Consider the following 23,721-nt stretch of genomic DNA (forward strand, 5'->3'; position numbering starts at 1 on the left):
TAGAAAAGGTTTACACCACACCTTACAATCAGAATGAAATTTAATCCGATTGACATAGTTACATTACTTTTTTATATGGACTGAGCTTCTAGTCCGATCACAAATGGATTACCCGGGTCTATGTAAACGCAGCTACTGTTTCAAAAGTATAGCCACAAGACATAAACGATATGTGTGTAAACATGATTTTATTGCATTAAAATCACTTACTAATCTTTTCTGTGTAAAGTTATAGTCAATTTTACAACTTCGTTTCTATGATGATGTTATGTCAACAAACTCTAAAACAACTGAAAAAATAACGATTTAAACAACTTTACAGCTCAAATAATACATGAGTTTTAACAGAAGAATTAATACAAGTGGTTTTATCAAATCATAAATTTACATTTCTGCCTTTAAACCCACCAAAAATTGCCACAATTCACTACCATTATCAGTGCCATACCTTTAAAGCTACACTCTAAAATGTTTTACTTCTAAAGAAATGAATAGAAATTTTAAAACACATTACATGTACACATGTAAGACATCATTAGAGACTATAACGGGTCTACTTTTATTTGTGTACACTCACAATAACAACAAAACCTTGTGCTTTTGTAAAATCAAGAAAATAAAAAGGGTGAGCTTACAGCAGTCTCTAAGTTCATGAGCATATATCTGAAACACGTCACAAAAATTAACTGAAACTCTGCGAATACTTATCACACAAACATGAAACATATGTCTAAAGCAAGCTTAAAATGTCTACTTTTAAATAAAATTTAAATTTAAAACAAATATTCTCCTGCAATGTAATCTGTATGAAACAAAGCGATGTACAGTTTCTCCTGGCTCAGCTAATTATCCCTAATGTGATAACACCCACAGGCAGAGGGCGCTATTCATACGAAAATGTGCTGAGGTGATTAAAGCAAATGGTGAACGCCCCTGCCTGTGCCTTAAAAACATCAAGTTCATTCACTTTTCTGCGCGTTTGGAAGATAGCACGATACACAGGCGAGGAAACTCCTGAATAGTGACGAAGAGTTAAAGATTTTCCTCAGAAGAAAAGCGGGACTCCGATGAACTTTTGCATTTTGAAGAGAGACTTGATCCAGCCAAGGATACAATTTCAGATGAATAAGTCATTTAGTTTTACTTACATATTAGTTGACAAGCTATTTTATATAAACATGTACATATTTCACTAGTGGGACCAGACTTGCCAGCCAGAATTCAGAGTATTTAAATATGTCCTAATAAGCAAGTTTTAGTTACATTTAAATGTTGTTTTGGCTAAAGCAGGCATTTAAATTGTATGTTGTATGATATAAATATGATATGTAATATGATATAAAAATAATATGAATGTTTAGATTATACTTCAACTAGTGTTTATGCTGCCTCATTATCATCAATGAAGCTTGTGCTTGCAAATATGTGTTCAGATGTAATTGTGTCAAATGTGCTGTAAATATGCCCATATTAGAAAATCAGCATATTATAATGATTTCTGAAGGATCATGTGACACTGAAGACTGCAGTTATGATGCTGAAAATTCAGCTTTGATCACAAATTGCATTTTACAATATATTAAAATAGAAAACTGTTTACAATATCACTGTTTTTACTGTATTTTGGATCAAATAAATGCAGCCTTGGTGAGCAGAAGAGACTTCTTCTAAAACTTTTAAACTGTAGTGTAGGTCTAACATTTTTAAGTGAAGTCTTTATGTAAAGAAAATGTATAGTCAGATTACTTCTTTTAAATTAAAACTTGATTTTGATCATTAAGTCTCCTCACATTCATTCTCTTTCTGTCACATTCCTCAGGGATAGGCCAAGGGGAGGGGTCTTTGTCTCCTCAGGTGTGAATTACAATCAGTATTCATGATCATTCACACCTCCATATGACCTTTCTAACACTAAAAGTGTCTTACAAAAGTTAAATTCCTATATTGTTTTGTATGAATGAGTGATATAGGCTACAAGATCCAGTTCTCCAAAGTCTTGTGGACAAATTATTATTATATGTTATATGGCCTTATTTCAATGACTAAAATACAAACATGTACACATATGTTGCTCAGATATTATTTTAGCCCAGTTTGTGCTGAATGCAGCGTTATCAGACTTTAGGCATTAATATGTTTTTAAGCAACAGAAAAAACACAAAGGTCAAGGCATGTCAAAACTTCTCCAGGGCCCAAAACACTCTCAGACCCCAGAGGGTTAACCTCGATATTTGCTTCTTCTTTTTTATACGAAAAGGACAGATGAGTCTAAATAATTTTTGTGGTTATCAACATTATGCCACAAATGCTGTCGATTGATCTTAACTTGATTTCAACCCGGAATATTCCTTAAAGGTGCTATATGTACTATTTTTACTGTACTAACTCATAAAATGACCATAATATGTCATTAGAGAATTAGGAAACGTGATAAGTTGAAATACTGGCTTCTCCGATAACAATGCTACAGCCAGTATATTCTACTTTGAAGTTTCCATTCTGGTGGAATTTCTGTTTATGTTTTTACCTGTGTGATCCCGCCCACTGTCCACTCACCAATAATATTTCGACATTACCGGGTTGCCAGATTTGAACAAGCTTGCAGGCAATCAACACTGCGTTCTGCAGCCATGGAAGCCAGCAAACAAACTGGATCTGAGATAATAGATTCCACTTGACCGAAAAAAATTGCCATCTGTCTAAAAGCCACCATGACCAGAAGCGTAGTAAAACAAGGATAATATTGGAGATGCCTTTTGAAGACAGAGACTTAAAGCGCAGATATCCTTTAAAATGGATGCTGAGTTGGCTAATTTTCTCCTTAACAGGAAAGCATTGAGCGTCACCTAAAAGCGTCACCTCATCTAATTTATCTCTGCTACTAGTAGGGATGGACATTAAAAGTAAATTCAACATTTGAGTACTTGCATTCATACTCTGTGTTTCACATGCAGCCTGGTTTTAAGGCAGCGAGACACAGCCGTTGAAGTGATCCTGACTAACGCGGTGGAGCGAGCGGGCCACGGCTGTTTACTGCCTCGACAACAACCGACAGAAACCACAAGCTTGACTCAAAATTGACTCAATTTACGAATGCGCTTACTCTATACGTTTAATGAATACTGACGTCCAAATTTAATAATGTTACTCATGCCCATCCCTAGCTACTTGCTACAGTTGTTATCTATCTAATCTAACGTAAACCTTACATCCGTTTTAGAATAGTTTATTGTATTTTGTGACTGAATCAATGAATGTGGTGAAATGTCGCTAGCTTTAGATTGTAGATATTTTAGATACATTTCTGTGTACATAGGTTGATTATGGCACATTCTTTTTAGCCACGAGCATCCAAGCACCTCCACCCCAAGCAAGAAGGACTGGAAGAAGCATCACTTGATGGCCCTGGCACTGTCCAGTATTGGATGTCTATCTAGTGGAACACTTTCAGGCCAGTCAGTATCTCAATCGATATTCGTTTTCAACCCCCATTGTGAAGTGTATATCCTAATATGAATACATAAGTATGTAGCTGAAACTAAGTAAATTGATGTAATGCAATTTAAATACAGTTCCCTGTTGCATGTCCTCATTCTGGCAACCCGCATGAGCTTCGAGTCTGGGGCGGGGCAGACAACTCTCCAATATTTGAATTTGGACTGCAGTACCCATTTCAAACGCTTGTTGTCAATCTTACATATAGCAAACCTTAAGGAGTAGTCTACAACTATTTTAGTATGTAAAATGTAAACTAAATAGAAACAGGAATAAGGGAGGAGATACATTAAGAAAGAGATGGAGGGAGACACTGCATTGAAAACACCTTCCAACAGGTAACGCCCTCAGACAGGTGACAAAATGTTTTACAAGGGCAAAGCAAGGGCATTTTTATTCCAGGTTAGCAATTAGTAGGCCCTATGCACTGTGTTGCGGAATAAATGATAAGTAGGCTACATGTCTATTTTCAGAAGTCTACTGACACAGTGATTATAAAGTATTGCACATTTACAAGACCAACTTTCTCTTTTTATTTCCAGGCATTAATATCCCATTTAATTTTTGCGTAAATCAGCCCTCCCCGGATTTGAAATGATTAATAATATATCATCATGTAACGGGGGGATGGGTGCAGCAAGATTGTTCATTATTCATTTAGCACTGGTTTCTGTAAATTCCGTTTAAAAAATGTTTATTGACCATGCATCATTCAAAGACTCATCCACTCATATGAAAATAAATCTACTCACCAACAATAATACCGCAAGCACTGACGAGACCAATCTCCTTCTTTAACGCCACCGACGACTCTCCAGCGGCTTTCCCCGAGTCTGACGCTCCATCCCCGTTGATGCTCGGCGCGGCGCTCCCTCTTTGTCTCGGTCCATCCGTCATGTTGTTAAGCGAGATGTTCAGTCTCCACTATATGGAGAGCAGATATTGAGCGCTGATGTGCGGCTGTCCTAGAAAAGCGTTTGACGTGCACCGGGTTCGATTTTCATTTATGCATAAATAAATATGCTGTCACTCTCGCTATTTTATGTACGTATGTTTTTGTTTTGTTTTTTCAAACACTTGTCAGTGTACAATAGCTACGTGTTAGTAGCTTATATAGAGATAACACAAATATGGACGTGAAAAGGGCAGATATACACTTAAATAATAATAATTAAGGCGCTGTCAGTGTCATTGAAATGCTAGATTTATTTTCCGATCAATAAACGTCTATATACAGCGCTGAAATTTTTTGTGGAAAAAAAAAAAAAAATCTACAAATATATTCAAGTACGAATTTTTCTGTGTCCGTTTTTTTGTTCAGTCTGTGATGACGATTATCTTGGGTTTAATCTGCGGTTTAAACCAAAACACCACGCGTAAGAGAGGCCGGAAAAATGGATTCTTATTGTTTCTTCCTGTGCCGATTAAGCACAATTCATCCGCATTTTTTCCTCGTTCTCAGAAAGCGCATGTATCCTATTGACAAGGACTCCTGCCTAACGCCTTGGGCGCAATGTCCGCGCGACTCGAAGTGATTTACAAAACACCACACAGTGTTCCAAGCTCCTACAGAGTATTTAGTCTCCATAAGTACAGTTGGTCTCCTCCCCCTTCCTCACGTCACAGCACGAGTTTTTGTTACTAATACTACACGCCTCCCCGTGAAACCCCTGCCCAGTTGCAAGAAATGAAGACTTACCTGACCCAACCTACTATCAAAATTAAATGTTAATAAAAACGAGTGTCTGTGTGAATGCATGAAAATGCTATATTGTCTTCATATATGAATGATAAAACAAGCTAGTGCTCCACAGTATACTCTTTTCCTTCAATTTAACTATTTTATATGTATCAGTGAAAGGATTGCCATCATTATTCTAAGGGAATGGTGTGCAACTATCAAATTTGAAGACTATGTTTATAGCAGTCATAAAAGAGCAGCCTGTATATTAGGCTAATTGTCATGGTTGTTCAAAGGGCATTTCTTCTTCTTCTTCTTCTTCGAGAGATACAGAGGTACAGCTTTTGCTGTTGTTACAGTGACCATAAAAGCAAATACCAATCGCAAAGCAAGAGACAGAAAACAGGAGAGCAGCTGTGCCGTTTTCATCACTGTATCACACATCATTCATTATTGTGTGAATGAGAGTGGACAAGATGACACTCAGACTGTGTTGGCACAGCTGTGCTGTCATAGAGTAATGGTCAACTGCTTGATATCTTAATGGTCTTCTTTCGCACGTGCGCGTGCGCGCACACACACACTCACTCACTCATATTCACACACACATTCACATCTACACACATGCGCACAGAGCCACACTTCGCCCCCATGATGGTTTCCGTTCCTTTTTAATGAGCTCAGTGAGTAGAAGTAGGGCATCGGGTCAAACTCAACTGGCTAAATAGCATTTTAAAAAACACCAGACAGCAATGTAGTGCTGACTAAACACACCGAACAAAGGTGCAGAACTCATACCATCTTTCACAGGTACATACAGTAGATCTCATTCATTCTGGTACGAGATGGAATTCAGCACTAATAGTCTAAGTTTGATACTGACTGGCTCTAGATTTTGTCATGACTGCTATGTTGCTTGGAACTGCACCCAAGATTTTCACCCACTTGTGTATATGGTTGGGAGTGATAATAAAGAGATTTGGAAACTGTTAATGTTGCTGAAAAACATTTAGAAAGGCATTTCAGTGTAAATGTGCATGTTAAAAATGTGTTTGTATGAATGAAGTTGTATGTGATTGTGTGCACTAATCTCGTCTGGACTGGCCCAATCTCCTCCTTTTAATCAGCAAGACAGTGGACAGATAAAGATGTCAAATCCACAGTAATCGAGTGGACCCTTCAATATGGGACCTAAGGAAATACACAGGAAACAGACAGCTGTTTTGATGGAGACCTTCCTCTGTGATTGATCTATTTACACGCTACAACTGCAGAGGGTGTAAAATGATGAATTTTCACACTACTCATTTTATAATGTGTAAAGGGTGAGGAGGCCACAGAAAATAGGAATTATGCGGCCAGTATAGAAATAAAAGTTGTAAACATTCTTTAATTTCAAACATATCTTTTAAGCTTCAACAGCTGTTACACATTTCTAACTGAAAAGTGGGTAAATTTGTTAAAAAAAAATCAAAACAAATGTAACTAAGAACAAGACACAGAAGATAAAAAAAAAACAAGGGGAACGTTGAAAGGTATTTTGAGAGTGAGTAAACCCGGGGGGGAGATCAGGTTATGGAGAAAGAGAAGACGGACAATCAGAGTTGGAAGGGAGGATAGAGCCTTGAGTTTAAACTCCAGCAGATAGTCAAAAGTCAGCATTATTTAGCTTTAAACACTGATAAAGAAGCTGCTTGATATGGCCAGTATTACCCTTTGTCTCTTCCTCTCTCTTCTCATATACCGCACACAAACATTTTATTTTCTTGGCGATAAGAGGGCAGTAGAAAGCGATCCAATTTGCAGAGATATGAAGTTAATTAATACCCAGAGCTTTTAGCTCGTTTACTTCCCAGTGGCTGGAAAAAATCTCAGCAATGACAATATTAACACAAAAACAGAGGTCAGTCAGACAAATAAGCATATCTTAAGAGACTATTAAACTGTAACAAGATAGCATCAAGATATAACTTCATTTCAGCGATCATTAATCAGCAGGAGAAAGATAGATATATTGCCCAAGCAGCGGCATCACTTGCAGGTGAATTACAGCCGACTCCCAGCAGTGACACTGTAAAATATTTTTGATAAATGGATGTATTACTCGTAAAATTTAATTTTCGTTTTGTATCACCATTTTAAAGCACTTCACATCAACATGACATGTGTTTGTAACCCATTTTCTTCCATAATGTTACATATTTCAGAGTGAAATAGTATACAAGAAAACAATGTAGGGCAGGATTTAGTAATAATTAATCAGAAATGGATTTGTTTGTAAAATATGGTCTATATGAAATGGGATCGAGAATTAATAGGGCTTGGTAACATCAGCCGACAAGGAAAGTCATTTCAGAGCCAGAGTATTACAATTTGATTTAAGGTTCACTCAGTATTTTTTTCATTTGAAAAGTTGTACTTCTAAAGAAATTAAAAGTAAGTTTGAAACATATGTATAAAATCATGACCAGTCATGTGAGATGAAGAGTTCAGTCATATCAATTACCTTATAAAAGCTCTTTTATTCTGCGTTGAGCAGGGGCGCCTCATGAAGGCAGCCATGTTAGCATCACATTACAAGATGAATACTACTCGCTTAAAGGATTAGTTCACCCCAAAATGACAATTCTCTCATGATTTACTTACCTTTAAGCCATCCCAGATGTGTATGACTTTCCCTCTTCAGCATAAACGAAGTGAAGATTTTTATAAGCACATTTCAGCTCTTTTTGTCAAAACAATAGAAGTGTGTCATTGGACTGGTGGCTATTTGATGGTAATCCACACCAATCCAATCGACCAATGAATGTCTTCTGAAGCAAATTGATAGGTTTGTGTAAAAATATATAGATAATTAAAACTTTATTAACTTTAAAAAATTGCTTATATTGCGTTGCTGGCATGAAGCAATTTTGTAAGTTAATAAAGTTTTAATTATCGATTTAGTTTTTTACACAAATCTATCATGGTGCATTCAAGCGAGTAGTCGGAAGCGCACGCTTTGTATACAACAAAGGAATGAACGTCACGCGAGAGTTAGGTCATTAATAACATCAATCCAACGCTGGCCGGAAGCAACAATTTAAAGTTGGTGTTTCTTACACCAACCTATCCGTTTACATTAATTGATCGAGTTGTGTGGATTACTTTTATGCTGCCTCAATATGACTTTTGGACCATCAAATGGCCAGCAGTCTAATGACACCTGTTTACTTACATTGTATGGACAAAAAGAGCTGAAATGTGCTTATACAAATCTTAGTCATCTTAATTGTATATGACTTTCTTCTTTCAGTTTTTTAAAAAACAATATACTGGCTCTTCCAAGCTTTATAATTGGAATGAATGGATTACCTTAGATTTTAAAGCCCAAAAAAGTGCATCCATTCATCAAAAAAGTAATCCGTACGGATCCAGGGGGTTAATAAAGGCCTTCTGAAGTGAAGCGATGCATTTTTGTAAGAAAAATATTCATATTTAAAACTTTATAAACTATAATCATTTGCTTCCGGAAATGGCCGTCCATGTGTTCCGTGCGTTTTGGATCATAATTTCTTTATTTCTAGTAAGACCATGAAAAAAATAATATTCTTGATAATAAAGTTGGTATTGTTTTCCTGTAAAAATATTTTAAAAATCCTTAAAATAAGATACATTTTATTAATCTTGTTTTAGAAACAACACTGCATAAGATATTTTGGTTTTTCAGATAATATATTTTTATCATGTGTATTTTGTCTTACTGTACTGGCAGAGTTTTTATAGTCAAAACTAGTGAAAAAATCTACCAGTGCTGAAGAAGTAATCCAAATTATTTTCAGTATTGATTCTGTATTGGAATTCATTTAAAAGGTAACCCTCCCATGCTTATGGAGTCTCATTAATAGAGTGCAGTTTCTGACTTCAAAATAAAACAAGAACAGGCTTATGAGAGAGAGGGAGAATGCGGAATAGACTGGGGAAAGAGGTATGTAGTTAGGGGGTGTGCATGATTCTAGGAAGTGTAATTTGAGATCTGTTTACCATACACTGGAAACACATGTGCCCCAAAAATATGTCCAAGAACTTATGGTTACTTTTCCAATAACTGTAAATATACAGAATAAAACTATGTTTATAAATAAAAATATGTCACATTCAGTTCCATGTGTTTGACTGCTGAAAGTTAATATGTTTTTCTTACTGTGTCAGTTATCCATGTGTGTGATTGTATATGGGTTTAACCACACGGGTGCGTCTCTTTGTGTTTGTGTGTAAACACATCCCATGTTATTAACAATATACCCATATACAGGTGAAATTCGAAAAATTTGAATATCGTGCAAAAGTTCATTAATTTCAGTAATTCAACTTAAAAGGTGAAACTAATATATTATATAGACTCATTACAAGCAAAGTAAGATATTTCAAGCCTTTATTTGATATAATTTTGATGATTATGGCTTACAGCTTATGAAAACCCCAAATTCAGAATCTCAGAAAATTAGAATATTGTGAAAAGGTTCAGTATTGTAGGCTCAAAGTGTCACACTCTAATCAGCTAAACACCTGCAAAGGGTTCCTGAGCCTTTAAATGGTCTCTCAGTCTGGTTCAGTTGAATTCACAATCATGGGGAAGACTGCTGACCTGACAGTTGTGCAGAAAACCATCATTGACACCCTCCACAAGGAGGGAAAGCCTCAAAAGGTAATTGCAAAAGAAGTTGGATGTTCTCAAAGTGCTGTATCAAAGCACATTAATAGAAAGTTAAGTGGAAGGGAAAAGTGTGGAAGAAAAAGGTGCACAAGCAGCAGGGATGACCGTAGCCTGGAGAGGATTGTCAGGAAAAGGCCATTCAAATGTGTGGGGAGCTTCACAAGGAGTGGACTGAGGCTGGAGTTACTGCATCAAGAGCCACAGACGCGGGTCCTGGACATGGGCTTCAAATGTCAAACGTCTTACCTGGGCTAAAGAAAAAAAGAACTGGTCTGTTGCTCAGTGGTCCAAAGTCCTCTTTTCTGATGAGAGCAAATTTTGCATCTCATTTGGAAACCAAGGTCCCAGTGTCTGGAGGAAGAATGGAGAGGCACACAATCCAAGATGCTTGAAGTCCAGTGTGAAGTTTCCACAGTCTGTGTTGGTTTGGGGAGCCATGTCATCGGCTGGTGTTGGTCCACTGTGCTTTATTAAGTCCAGAGTCAACGCAGCCGTCTACCGGGACATTTTAGAGCACTTCATGCTTCCTTCAGCAGACAAGCTTTATGGAGATGCTGACTTCATTTTCCAGCAGGACTTGAGCCTGTCCACACTGCCAAAAGTACCAAAACCTGGTTCAATGACCATGGTATTACTGTGCTTGATTGGCCAGCAAACTCGCCTGACCTGAACCCCATAGAGAATCTATGGGGCATTGCCAAGAGAAAGATGAGAGACATGAGACCAAACAATGCAGAAGAGCTGAAGGCAGCTATTGAAGCATCTTGGTCTTCCATAACACCTCAGCAGTGCCACAGGCTGACAGCATCCATGCCACGCCGCATTGAGGCAGTAATTAATGCAAAGGGGCCCAAACCAAGTACTGAGTACATATGCATGATTATACTTTTCAGAGGGCCGACATTTCTGTATTTAAAATCCTTTTTTTTTATTGATTTCATGTAATATTCTAATTTTCTGAGATTCTGAATTTGGGGTTTTCATAAGCTGTAAGCCATAATCATCAAAATTATATCAAATAAAGGCTTGAAATATCTTACTTTGCTTGTAATGAGTCTATATAATATATTAGTTTCACCTTTTAAGTTGAATTACTGAAATTAATGAACTTTTGCACGATATTCTAATTTTTCGAGTTTCACCTGTACATGTATACAGGATGTTGTGTCAGCTTTGCTTTGATCCCATCTTATCTATTTATCCCACTATGTTTTTTATTATAAACTTTGTAGGCTATTTACATGTATTGTGGAGTGATAAGCTTTCTTTTGTATTTATCATAGGTGGAATCTCAGTGATCAATCACAATGGTATGGACAAAAGCAGAGTGATAATTACATTACTTCTACCTAATTACCTCTTTCATCATCTAATGATGATATTATTAAAGCTTTACTTAAGCTTAATTTACTGTGACATCTTAATTGTTAAAGTTTTGAATTAGATTGTACTCTAGCATGTGGTTACATTAAGCATAAGATTTCAGATAATTTTTTTTGGTTAAGTTCTGATTTTCTGCTACATTTGTTTGCTGTAATGAAATACTTTTTTCTTTCCCCCATTTGCTAGTTCGGTCTCTCCCCCTTTTTCAAGTCTTCTCTGTTTTCACCCCCTCACCACACTCTCCTCAGCGTGATCCTGTTTTTGGAGCTCTGGTTCAATCCAGTCTCCTCTGCTTTTCCCCGTATTTCTCTCCTCCCTCACTCTGTTTTTCATTCCTTCACTCTCTTTTGTCCCATCTAAGACATGCACTTTTGCTTTCCTATTGGTCCTCTGGTTTTTGCACATATGTGAGGATTGTTCTTAGTCATCACACTGACAAATTACTCCAAGATCAAGTGCACACCGAGACACTGTTGTGTGTTCTGTTGTGGGTATACTAAGGGTAAGTGTGTGTGTGTGTTTAGTGAATGTGTGTGAGCTTGTCTATCAAGGTAGCGCTGGAAAGCACTGAGAACAAACAACAATAAAAGTAGCTAACTGTATCTTTCAGTGTGTGTGATAGATTGATAAAAAACAGCACAATTCCTTGAATGACCAAATCCTTTTTGTGTTCAACTTTCACTCAAAGTATGGTTTTATCTCTTCAAGCAGTATTATTTTCTCACATATTCAAATGGATAAATAAGTTAAACATGACTTATTAAGTAGTTTCTTTTTATTGGAAAGCCATGTGTGATTTTATGTATGCAGATGGTGTCATCTCAGTCTACGTCAGTGGTGTATTATGATGTCGGACCATCATTCAGCTGCAGATCTCATATATTAATTTATGGTCATGTCATAGAGCTATCAAAAACAGTAAAGTTTGCACACTTTCTGCCCCAATAATTTGAATCCAAAACCATGTTGTCAACATTTCGACTGGTTACCATAACGATCATAAATGGTAAGAAAGTAAATACAGTCCTTTAAATATTTTATGTTAGGTAAGGTGGCCAACAACACAATAGAAGCCTATGTGTTCAGAACACAAAAGTGTAGTCCGATTATTTTTTATTTCAGTAAATGTTGTTGCTAGCTTCTTTATTAATAAAATGTGATGCATTCATCATATTTGGATTGAGAGATTTTGATGCACTTTAGTGCAGGCTTGACAGAGGGACAGGGGCAGTTCTAGGGTAAGTGGATATACAGGGCTCAGCCCAGACCTCTGTGGATACATATAGGGGCCATCCTTTGATTAAATATTCGAATATTATACACTTTATCATAAAAAAAGTCCTGACTTGTCAAATAAAGAGATAGTACACCCAAAAATTTAAATTCAATAATAATTTACTCACCCGCATGCCATCCTTTATGACTTTCTTTCTTCTGCAGAACACAAAGATTTTTAGAAGAATATTTCAGCTCTGTTGTTCTTCACAACGCAACTGAATCAAAATGAAGATGCGAAAAAGCATGTAAAATCAACATAAAAGTAATCCATATGACTCCAGTGGTTAAATTCATATCATCAGAAGCAACAAGAGGAGGGTGTGGATGGAAAATCTCAATATTTATGTTTTTTTTTTAATATACTATAAATCCCCACTTTTCATTTTCGAAGGTGAGTGAAGGACACAAGACCTCAAGACATTGGGGAAAGGGGCATAGTGGCAAGTGAGTGCTTGGGACTTTTCATGTTCATGTGGTGCCATCTGCCAATAAGCAGTCAGGACATACATTTCTGACATTATTACATTATGGACCCTCATCTCTGAACAATGGCTGAGAAGGGGAGTTTCTGGAGAACTGGAAACTCTTATTATTTTTGCACTTTTGTTTGGACCTGCTGCACAGAAATTACACACTGCACCTTTAAAAGTTTCGAATAACGATGTTCACGCATCTTTTCACCAGCAGATGGCACCAATGGACTAGGTACAGACTTCTCATGTATTTCCAGTGAAGAATTGTAATAACCAAATCCAACTCTAATGTAAGATATTGCGTTCTCTCATTAATGAGGAACTGAATGTGTTAACATGACAACATCAAAAAGACAACTACAAAGCGCTTCATTGATTTAATACTTGACAAGTAATTTCTGTTTTATTGGATTAATCAAGCAACAACAAAACCCTTTAAGTATCCTCTTAAACCTGCTTAAGCACCCCTTGGATTCTGCATATCCTTTGGTGGAAGATTTAATTCACTCATTTGTGTTCAGGACACTGAGTTTGCAAAAAAGGACAAAACATTATTTATTTATTTTTTTTCAAATGCACATTTGCACATTTTGGGCACAAGTGAGTCAGTATTGATTTTTATTGCTGACTTTTATAACAACCTGAATTCAGGTTTGGTCTCTTAAAATAATAATAAAAGGATTTACAATCACATGTGTCCAATATGTCCATCAACTTGGCTGAAAGAAAGATTTCATAAAAAACTTGAACAACTGTTTCTTATGAAAAACTGGATTCCTCCGCTCCCCTACTCTGCCTCCACAACTCTGTTTTTGTCAGAAACATGAATTGAGAGAAATCCCCTTTTACGATGCATTGTAGTGCATGTAGAAATGCGGTACAGTATTATTATGCCCCCTGCCAGGTGTCATTGTATAGCTGAAGCCTTATAGATTATCCTCTAAATCTGTGTAGAGGAGTCCCATATGTCTCAAAGCTATCAAAATGATGTTTATATATTTTCTTCTTTTTCATTATCGCACGCAAGCCATACATACAGCACTACGCATTTCTCCCTTATGAAGACTTATTAGGGGCGCACGTCCTTGAAATTTCACAGAAATGCAATCAGACATACTGTACATATAAATGTAATTTAGGTTTTAAAAGTAATCTATATGAAAAATATGATTTTAGAAATATGTGTAACCCAAGTAATGTACTTAAAATTAATTTAATTAATGGAAAGCCAGTAACTTGAATCTGATTACAAAATTAAAAATGTAATGTGTTAAATTACTAAAGAGTAATTAGATTACAATATTGAATTACTTATTACCCAAAAGTGGAGTGCAGAAAAGTTGCATCAGTAAAACCCACAGAAGTTTTAAAACAGAGATATTATAGATTCCTGTCCTCTTTTTTCCGATTGGCTTGATTTAATTATATTAAACGTCCTCATATCAAGATAGACATTACTGTAAAGTTCACAATCACACTTCTACTCCAGAACTGGCTGTTGGCCAGTGATTCATAACTATCCGTGTTAGTGCAGTGAAATGTGATTAAATAATTTTTTATTAGCATTAAAATTATTCTTAAATAATTCAAATGAAATACGTAATGTACACTACCGTTCAAAAGTTTGGGGTCACTTGACTGAAATGTTTCTCATGATCTTAAAATTATTTTGATCTGAAGGTGTATGCTTAAATGTTTGAAATTAGTTTTGTAGACAAAAATATAATTGTGCCACCATATTCATTTATTTAATTACAAAACTAAAATGTAATAAAAAAAATAGTTTTTTTTAAATTGATGACTTGGACCGAATAATTAAGAAAAGAAGCCAGTTAGTGCCCAACATAGACGGGAACTCCTTCAATACTGTTTAAAAATTGTCCCAGGGTGAGACCTCAAGAAGTTGGTTGAGAAAATGTCAAGAGTACATGTCTGGAAATTCCAGGCAAATTCTAGACTACTTTGAAGATGGTAAAATATAACACAGTTTTGATTAATTTTGGATTTTTTAAGTCACAACATAATTCCCATATTTCCATTTCTATTATTTCATAGTTGCAATGACTTTACTTTTATTATTCTAAAATGTGAAAAAATAAATAAAGTAAGAAAGAAAGAAAGAAAGAATGAGCAAGTGACACAAAACTTTGAATGTTCAAAACCAGTTACTGACTACTAATAACATAAAGACTACTGGCTTGATCAACAGCCAAATTCAGAAAACTCAAATTCAAGAACCCTTTATTACCCTGTATTATGATGGCACATTTCTGCAATTATTAATTTTTATGTAAGAGACACTTGGCAAATATTTGAGGGGGAGTAAGGTTTTGTTTCTGTTGTAGTATTGTATTGTATATGTAAAATATTTGGTGCATCTGATAAAGCATTGATATCATTTTTGAACACAGTGCTTAACACTAATGTTATGAGAAGTTGGCTGCTGTCTTAAATTGACATTTCCTTCTCTTGTTTAGATAAATATTAAGAACGTGTTACAGTTTCTGTACACAAAATAAATGAATACACACAGAAACAGGTTCATATAATGTTGAAATACAGTCTGCTATGTTTGCGCTAATGCGGCCCAGGACCCCAAATTTGCAGACCTCATTTTCTATGTATATGGGGTCTCTTTAGTGTTAGTGGAGGTTTCTGTTCCTCCGAGCAGATCAGACACTTCTGCTCTTCTCGTGCACACATCACTGGCGAGCAGTGTTGGGTCAGTTACTCAAAAAATGTAATTAATTACTAACTACTAATAACATCATCTACAGTGTAAATACATTACTGTACTAATTACTCTGTCTGAAAAGTAATTTAATTACTTATTACAAATTACTTTTTAAAACCCATATCAACCTCGACCAGGTGAACAATACAAGGATAAACATGAAACTGATCTTTAAATTCTTTAAAATAAATTATATAAAATCACAAATTATTATTGAACTGGCCAAAGAATTTAAGGGGGCAGCATTAAATTAAAAAACATAAATTTTAACATCAGAAGTTACATTTCGATTTTAAATTCACAATTGTTATATATAGAATTGTTCTATAGTCTATACAATATTTAACACAATTACATCAGAAGTAACTGTAATTAAATTACTGAAAAATGAAGAGTAATCCCTTACTTTACCTTTTCAAGGAAAAAGTAATTTAATTAATGCATTACACCAACACTGTTGGCGAGTGCAGGGACTCAGGGAGTCTAGGTCTCTTTTACTCTCAGACGCAAAGTTTCCTACACAGTTAGATTTATAGCTCACACTTAATACTCAGCATGCTGTTTCAGTTAAGATTCAGTAGCTGCCTGTGCTATAATCTCACAATATTAACAATAGTTGTCCCTCTTGTCCTATCAAAGCTACGACAGCTGGGATTCTTCACACTTGATGTCCATTTGTATTCATTCCGGTTTTAATATGCCTCGATATCCTCTGTCATATAGCTTAGCTTTAGCCAGTCCACCTAAAACTCTATGAAGCATTTGTTTTGGTTACAGATAAAATCACACAAGAGAAGAAGGAAATAATAAAAGAAAGGGAAAAAAGACAGAGAGGGGGGTCAGATCCTCCTTCAAATTTCTCTCCCCACAAGACCCCCAAGAGAAAACCAGCGGAAGTAATAAAGACTGCAGGCACCGTTGATCTAACAAAACACTTTTGTGATATGTTGCACCTTATAATAACATGTAAGCTCCAGGAGCTAAGATATAAACCTGTTAACAACCTTTCTGCTTCTCTATTACTTTGGTATCCATTTCATTGTTGTTTTGTCTACAGCTTCCCTCATTTATTTCCCTCCCCCAGTTTTTCTCATTAGCAGATGGCTCTCTTGGTATCTGCCTGGTGTGGTGAGACTGTTCATCCAAAAGCTGATGAGTGCCAGACATATGGACTTGATCAACAGGCTCCATGCTGATGTTTTCTTTGGGCATGTTGACAGGCTGACAGACAAACGTCTCTCTCACACACACACACACACACACACACACACACACACACACACACACACACACACACACACACACACACCAATTGGCCGACAGACTGTCTAGAGTGCTCCAATGACACACAACCTAGTACTTCAAGACAAGCCAAGGAAAAAGAAAGGTGGGGAATAAGGAAAAGAACGGGACAAGTAGAAAAAGGAAAAGAGAGAGACACTCACGCCTCTGACTGCCCCCTTTTTTCCTCTGCTGCTGTACTCTCTCCCTCGTCCTTCTCACTCCCTCTCAGTCTTGCACCAGCACACACACCCTCTCTCTTTCTCGCTCTCACAGAACTTTTTTCCACCGTCTAGCTCCTTTTTAAATGATTCTAAGATAGAGAGTTGAGAAGCATTTAGACGGTGGTTGAGATGAAGGAGCACCACAGATGCCTGTGACCAGCAGAGATACAGGAGCCTCAAACTGCCTGGAAAAGAAATAGAGCAATAGAGAAGAAAAAGAGAAGAACCAACAAGTTCCTTGATATTACGATTATTATTATTGCCTCATCACTTTTTTGCAACCACTTCTTTGTTGGCGGTGCTATAATGGTGACACTAAGACTGACAGTGTTCTCCTCAATGGTCTGGTTGCTGTTCTGGACTGTCTCTACCGCCTGGCCAATACAGGTTCAGCAGCTGTCCCTGCAGGCTTTGCGTCATGCAGCCCAATCCCGGCAAAACCTTTCAGAGAGTGCGGAAAGGAAAGTGGAGCGTCTGGGCCAGGTCTTCCGAAAGAACGTCCGTCTTCTTCGGGAGCAGGGTGGCCTTCTGGATCTGGTTTTCCTCGTGGATGAGTCGTCCAGTGTGGGAGCTTCAAACTTTGGGAACGAGCTGCGATTCGTACGGAAGCTGCTGTCAGACTTTCCAGTGTCACCGGAGGCAACACGTGTGGCGCTGGTGACATTTAGTTCCAAGAACCATGTGGTTACAAGAGTGGACTATGTGTCTGTGCCCAAGGCCCACCAGCACAAATGCTCTCTCTTCAGCAAAGAGATCCCCTCCATCACCTACAGAGGAGGAGGCACCTACACCAGGGGGGCTTTCCAGCGGGCAGCGGTAAGAGCAGCTGTGTAATCACATTGTTTGAGTGATTTCGAGTCTGAGCATGCAAGAAATAGTTTATAGACTAGAAGAGAAGAGAGAAAATCCTAAAAGATAGACTGGGAAATAATGGAGATAGACAGAAGGGGGTAATTGAGCATGAAACAGAAAAAAGAGTTACGAGAACATGAGCGAGAGCCTGACAGTGTTTTAGGCGTCAGTCTATCATCTAGTGTCAGTTCATGAATGTTCCGATTTTGATTTATACTGAGAATAATCCATATTCCTCCACGGCTCTTTTGATGTTCTTCAACACTATACACTAGATCACTATTGAGAACTAAATAATTTTAAATTGCAGCACATTCACCAGAAACACGTCTCCAATGTAAAAATGATGGATGTCTAAGTCATAACAGCAGTTTTTTAAATCCCTGAAAAGATAACTCACCAGATGTCATCGCTCAGTTAGCAGCACGTGGTTTCCTGAAAGGATAGCAATGGCTATCTATCCTAACAGCAGAATCGGTTCAAAACTATTTAGAAGAGTAGGCCACATGTGCATATGTATACATAAAAACATACGTACAGCGAATTCCACTTCTGATTTGGTTTGTAAGGCCATGTAGGTTGCAACATGATGACACGGCAAGTCGACATGTTGCTATTGAAAGTTCACGTCCTCTGACTCAATTCTGCAGAGTTACATCTCCTATCAGACATTTTTGCATCAATTCAAATGTGTTTACCTTTTCCTGTGGCACTACAATTTATTCACCACAGAAGCATGTCAAGACTTAACTATCATGAAAATGCAGAGTGAGAAGTCATTTACCAAACCAGAGCATTTGTCATTTAATTTGCCTCCTTCCAGTCATTTGCCAAACCAGAGCACAACTAACTCATAAAACTTCTTTCTCTCTCTACTCTCATTCCAAAAGTTAGTGAATGCCTCCAGAGCTTTCCAAATTATTTGCCTGCTTTTCTGATAAACCTCCACAGGGAGTCATTACATCAAAGTCCTTGACCGAATGGTTTTGAAATTTCCTATTTCCGATGACTGCTTGTCCCAAGCAGAATTCTGCCTTTTGCCAACTGAGATTCAATAGGAAGGGGGATTCTATGAGACTTGCACATTTGTAAATACAACTATCCACACGAACAATACACACATAAAGAGCAGTTCCTCCTCTGACATTTAATAGCATAAACATATTGGGGTGGAAGTAGAGGGATTTTTTTTTCGCGCAGTTGATCACATTCTCTCTTCATCAACCTCCTGCTTCATTTCTTTATCCTTACATGACCCTTACTTTTAAACTCCCGCATCAGAAATTCCAGAGAACATTTCTCAAAAAAAAAAGAAAACATTGACCCCATGACAGGGTTTTTGAAACACATGGCAGCAGGAGCAAGACTGTCATTGAGTCTAGACAGATCAACGTGTCCAAGTATCTCATATTGTCTCTGTGAAAACATCTGTCGGCAAGCCCCCTCTTCAGAATGTGCTGTGCAAAAACAAAGAGACATAAAGCAGGAAACATAATGATAGTTAAAGATGTGTCCATCACACATAATTAAAGACACACAAATGAACCCTGAATCCTTCGCTACAAAAACAGACACGCTTTTTCATGCAAATTCGACTCTTGGTGTTGACACCATTGACTGGAATTTCACTATGAATGCATAACAGATGTGTAACAGTGAGATAAATATTTAATCTCTTGATTAAGAAATAGTTCATCCAAAAAATACAATTATCTAATAATTTAATCACTTTCATATAGTTACAAACCTGTATAACTTACTTTATTATTCAGAACACAAAAAGAACATTTTGAATGAATATTCCAATCCATCTTTTCAATACAATGGCAGTTGATAGTGACACTTCTAAGCTTTAAAAATGACCAAAAAGTAAAATAATAAAAGTACTGCATGTAACTCATGCATCATGTTCCAAGCATTCTGAAGATATATGACAGGTTCTGAAGAGAAACTACACAAAATGTAAGTTATTTTTCTTCTAAAATATTGATGTGATAATGCCGTTCATAAGCGTTAAGAGAGAAGCTTGTTTCAGTGGCTTATATGTTCACCCAAGAACTTCTGTTGTTAACAATACACAGTATTGTTACACAGTAACAATACACAGAGCATTGTGTTCCACTTAAGAAATACAGTCATACATGTTAGGAACAACACAAGCGTGAGTAAATTATGACAGAATTTTCATTTTTGGGTGAACTATTCCTATCGGGTAAAATTGGTTGAGCACATCTACTCGCATAAGACCATATCTTTCCACAGATGGAGAGGAAGGATCGACAGAAAAGGTGTGACAGAAAAATAAAGCTGTAATAAATAGAACAATGGAGGTAATACAGAAAATTAATGGCTGTATGAACTGCTTCTCTTTGGTATTGTCTGTACAAAGGGCAATACAGTTTCCACAATCAAACTCTAGCACTGTGATGCTGTATTTGTGTTGGTAATTAAGACTGATTAGGGAGATCCTTATGAGAGACAGCCTGTACCCCACAAACCCTGATAAGACAGCCAGGAATGCCTTTAAACCAGCAAAAGAGCCACAGATATGTCTGCAGACAGGCAGATAAGGCTCCTTCTGTCTTTAATCATCCAAAGAGGCAACAAGGTTTACAATGAATCAACCAGTCCTGGTTAAGGCCTGAATAGCATCTCTGTCAAGTCCAATGCATTGGGGTGAGTTGTGTTGGAGGAATACATTGCTTGTAATTATTTAGTATTGTCTGCTTTTAGCTGTAATTGTTTACCTTAACCAGAATGGATAAGGGTTAGAGATATGTCTGAGGAAAAATGAATGGACCTATGAATGGAGAAAGCATGAGACAGAGAGAAAGAGTTAGAAAGGATGCAACCAGCTGCATTGTCTATGATACACATTTGATGGCGAGATGTACTGAATGCAACACGAAGGGAAGAAAAGCCTTTATCTTTTCTTTATCCATCAGTTGACCAGCGTACAGGAATACAAACATAATTCAAATCTATGGTTTTTATTGTTTCTTTTTTGTCCACAGTAGCCACAAGTAGCAACAACCATGTGATCACTTAAAGGTGAAGTGTGTCATTTCTGCACAACTAACATCAACAAATGGAACTGCAAAAATAACAATTGTTTTTCAAATAGGTTTTCAGAACCATGTCTTTCAATGTTTGGACAAACAGATAGTCCTGCCCCAAACACAAACCATTGGTTGAGTCAGTGTTGCAATGTTTGGTTTGTGATGCTCAAACACACAGAGATGAAGTGTTTATACATTTCAGAAAAATCAACCTACGAATGGCTCAGCACATTAACCTGGAATAGGGGAGTGTATTTTAAACACACTTCAGCTTTAATAAATGAACTAAACACTGTTTCACCTCTCCAACACATAGATTGAACATTGCTTTAGTCGTAATGCAGTTCTGATTACTGCAAACTGTTCTGTTTTGCCAGTTGCCTGCATTTATATACTGCACTATGTTTCAACAGTGATTAGTGGTAACTGGACCCTGGAATAAGTCAAATTTAGATCAGTGGGGTGTTCTCAGCCTGAAATTACCACCAGGAAAACACCAGCAGCATAGTCTACTGCAGTGCCAAGAAATAAACAGAAGTAAGAAAACAAGAAATAAATGACAGCTTGTGAGAGTGATGTTGTGTCTCTTTAAGAAAACATGTTACCATTTATTTTAGTATTATTAATGGCCCCATGCAATGAGGTAATTCCTGCAATAATGCTGGAACCCCCCCACCACACCACCAAAGGAGCGTAACTTATGTGGAGGCCAAACCTTAGAATCACCTGCAACACACAGATGTTATTTTTGTTTTGAGAGACCAGTATGGATCAGTGTGACCACTATGATTATAAAAGACAGTAAAGTTTAAGAATAACTAAGATTTTAGAAGCGTTCTGCATAAGAGCCCTGTGCCAAGATGCATGATTTGTGCCTGTGACCTCAGTATGATACTGAGGCTAGTAATTGACAGCTCTGTGCGGGCTTTCTAGGAGTCTCACTTAAAATACCTCACAGTTAAGACCACAGTTCCACCCTATAGAGTTCAAAGCAAATTTAAAAAAGAAATATACAGTCAGGTTTCTCCCATAACACTGTAAGTGGTTTGTGTGAACTGAGTATGTATTTGTGTGTGTTAGAGGTGCTGTAATTTCTGAAAGTGCATGTATGTGCTTGTGCTTGTGCTTGTGCATGTGCTTACTCAAAGGAAGGGCGGGACATACCACTGAAGAGAAGCCATAGAAGTGTTAAAATGGATAACAGTTCAACCTGTCAACAGCATCACAGTCTGTTCTGACTGAAAATAGATTCTTCACTCTCTACTCTGTGCCTCATATTGGCTACCCGTTTGCTTCATAGTTGACAGTCTGGAAAACATCTAAGCACTTATGAGACATTGTTTCCCTACCTAGATGCCGCTGTGAATATTTTGATATTTTAATGGGTCCTTTCAACTCTCACAGTGCTTTTGAAGATGATGTCCAAGGCTAATGGTTTTAGGATACATTATATACATGTTTATTTATTTATTTATAAACATTTATTAGAGGATCAGCCTCATGAGATGAAACATCTCGTTTTCATGGGGGTCCTCAGTAACATATCCAAGCAATATAGAAAAGTAAAACAACAGAGTAGATACAGTATACAAGATACAAGAAAAACCTAAACACACTCACGACACACACACACACACACATACACACACACGCACACACACACACACAAGCTCTTACTATCCCTCCCCTTCACAGAAAGTAAAGTAAATCACAATGGTTCCCAAACTGTGGTATGTATACCACTAAACAATAACACCTTATTTAATCTTAGACTCAGCATGATGGTGCTCTGAAAGTCAAGCATTTTAAGAGTGGTAATAAGTGTGACACAATAATCCCAAAAATAACTGACAAAGTTGACATCACTAGATATGTATTTCTACAAATAAACACATTCATACACCCATAGCTAACATGACACATAATAATGCTAAATCTGAAATATTAGAAACATAGACAAGTATTCTCAAGATGTGTTAAAGTAGTTCGAACAGAGGAAAAGATGTAGCAGCGGATAAATGCAGGAAGGCTGTTCCAGTCACGAGGGGCTTTAACACAGAAGGCATATTTCCCAATTTCTCTCTTAGCTCTAGGAACAGTAAAGAAGATCTGTTCATTGTGACGAAGATTATATTGTGAGCTATAAGGCACTAAATATTGCGATAAATAATATGGATATTGAAAGTGAATGCATTTAAATATAAGCTGAAACCAATGAAATTGTCTTCTGGCTGAGGGTGCAAGCCAGGACAGCTGGTCATACATCACACAATGATGTGTCCTATAGGGGCAGCTGAAGGACGAATCGACACAGGCTGTTGTATACCACATCGAGAGAGTGTAGACAAGTGACAGTAGTGTTAGCATATATAATATCTGCATAGTCTAGTATAGGTAGCAGCAACTGGGAGACTATTCTTCTCCTAACCTGAAAATTAAAGCAGTCTATCGATTGATATAATGTTTTAAGATCGAAAACTAAGTTTGTTGTTAAGCGTGTGTATATGAGCTTTGAATGAAAGATCATTTTCTAGCCAAACACCGAGATATTTAAATTTTTCAATT

At 37.0% G+C, this 23,721-nt stretch overlaps 2 protein-coding genes across 3 annotated transcripts in view; one reads left to right on the forward strand and one right to left on the reverse strand.

Moving 5' to 3' along the window:
* Nucleotides 1-5,069, reverse strand: part of LOC127656434 (large neutral amino acids transporter small subunit 2-like) — a 31,490-nt gene extending 26,421 nt beyond the window's left edge. Inside the window, exon 1 of the mRNA XM_052144762.1 lies at nt 4,248-5,069. Coding sequence (XP_052000722.1) covers nt 4,248-4,392 — 145 coding nt within the window. The 5' untranslated portion in view covers nt 4,393-5,069. The remainder of the gene's footprint in view (nt 1-4,247) is intronic.
* A 12,196-nt stretch (nt 5,070-17,265) lies between these two features.
* Nucleotides 17,266-23,721, forward strand: part of LOC127655044 (sushi, von Willebrand factor type A, EGF and pentraxin domain-containing protein 1-like) — a 105,891-nt gene continuing 99,435 nt past the window's right edge. For both annotated transcript variants that reach the window (XM_052142640.1, XM_052142648.1), the window contains exon 1: nt 17,266-18,061. In XM_052142640.1, coding sequence (XP_051998600.1) covers nt 17,552-18,061 — 510 coding nt within the window. In that variant the 5' untranslated portion in view covers nt 17,266-17,551. The remainder of the gene's footprint in view (nt 18,062-23,721) is intronic.

This window comes from Xyrauchen texanus, chromosome 2, assembly GCF_025860055.1.
Source record: "Xyrauchen texanus isolate HMW12.3.18 chromosome 2, RBS_HiC_50CHRs, whole genome shotgun sequence".
NCBI lineage: Eukaryota > Metazoa > Chordata > Actinopteri > Cypriniformes > Catostomidae > Xyrauchen > Xyrauchen texanus.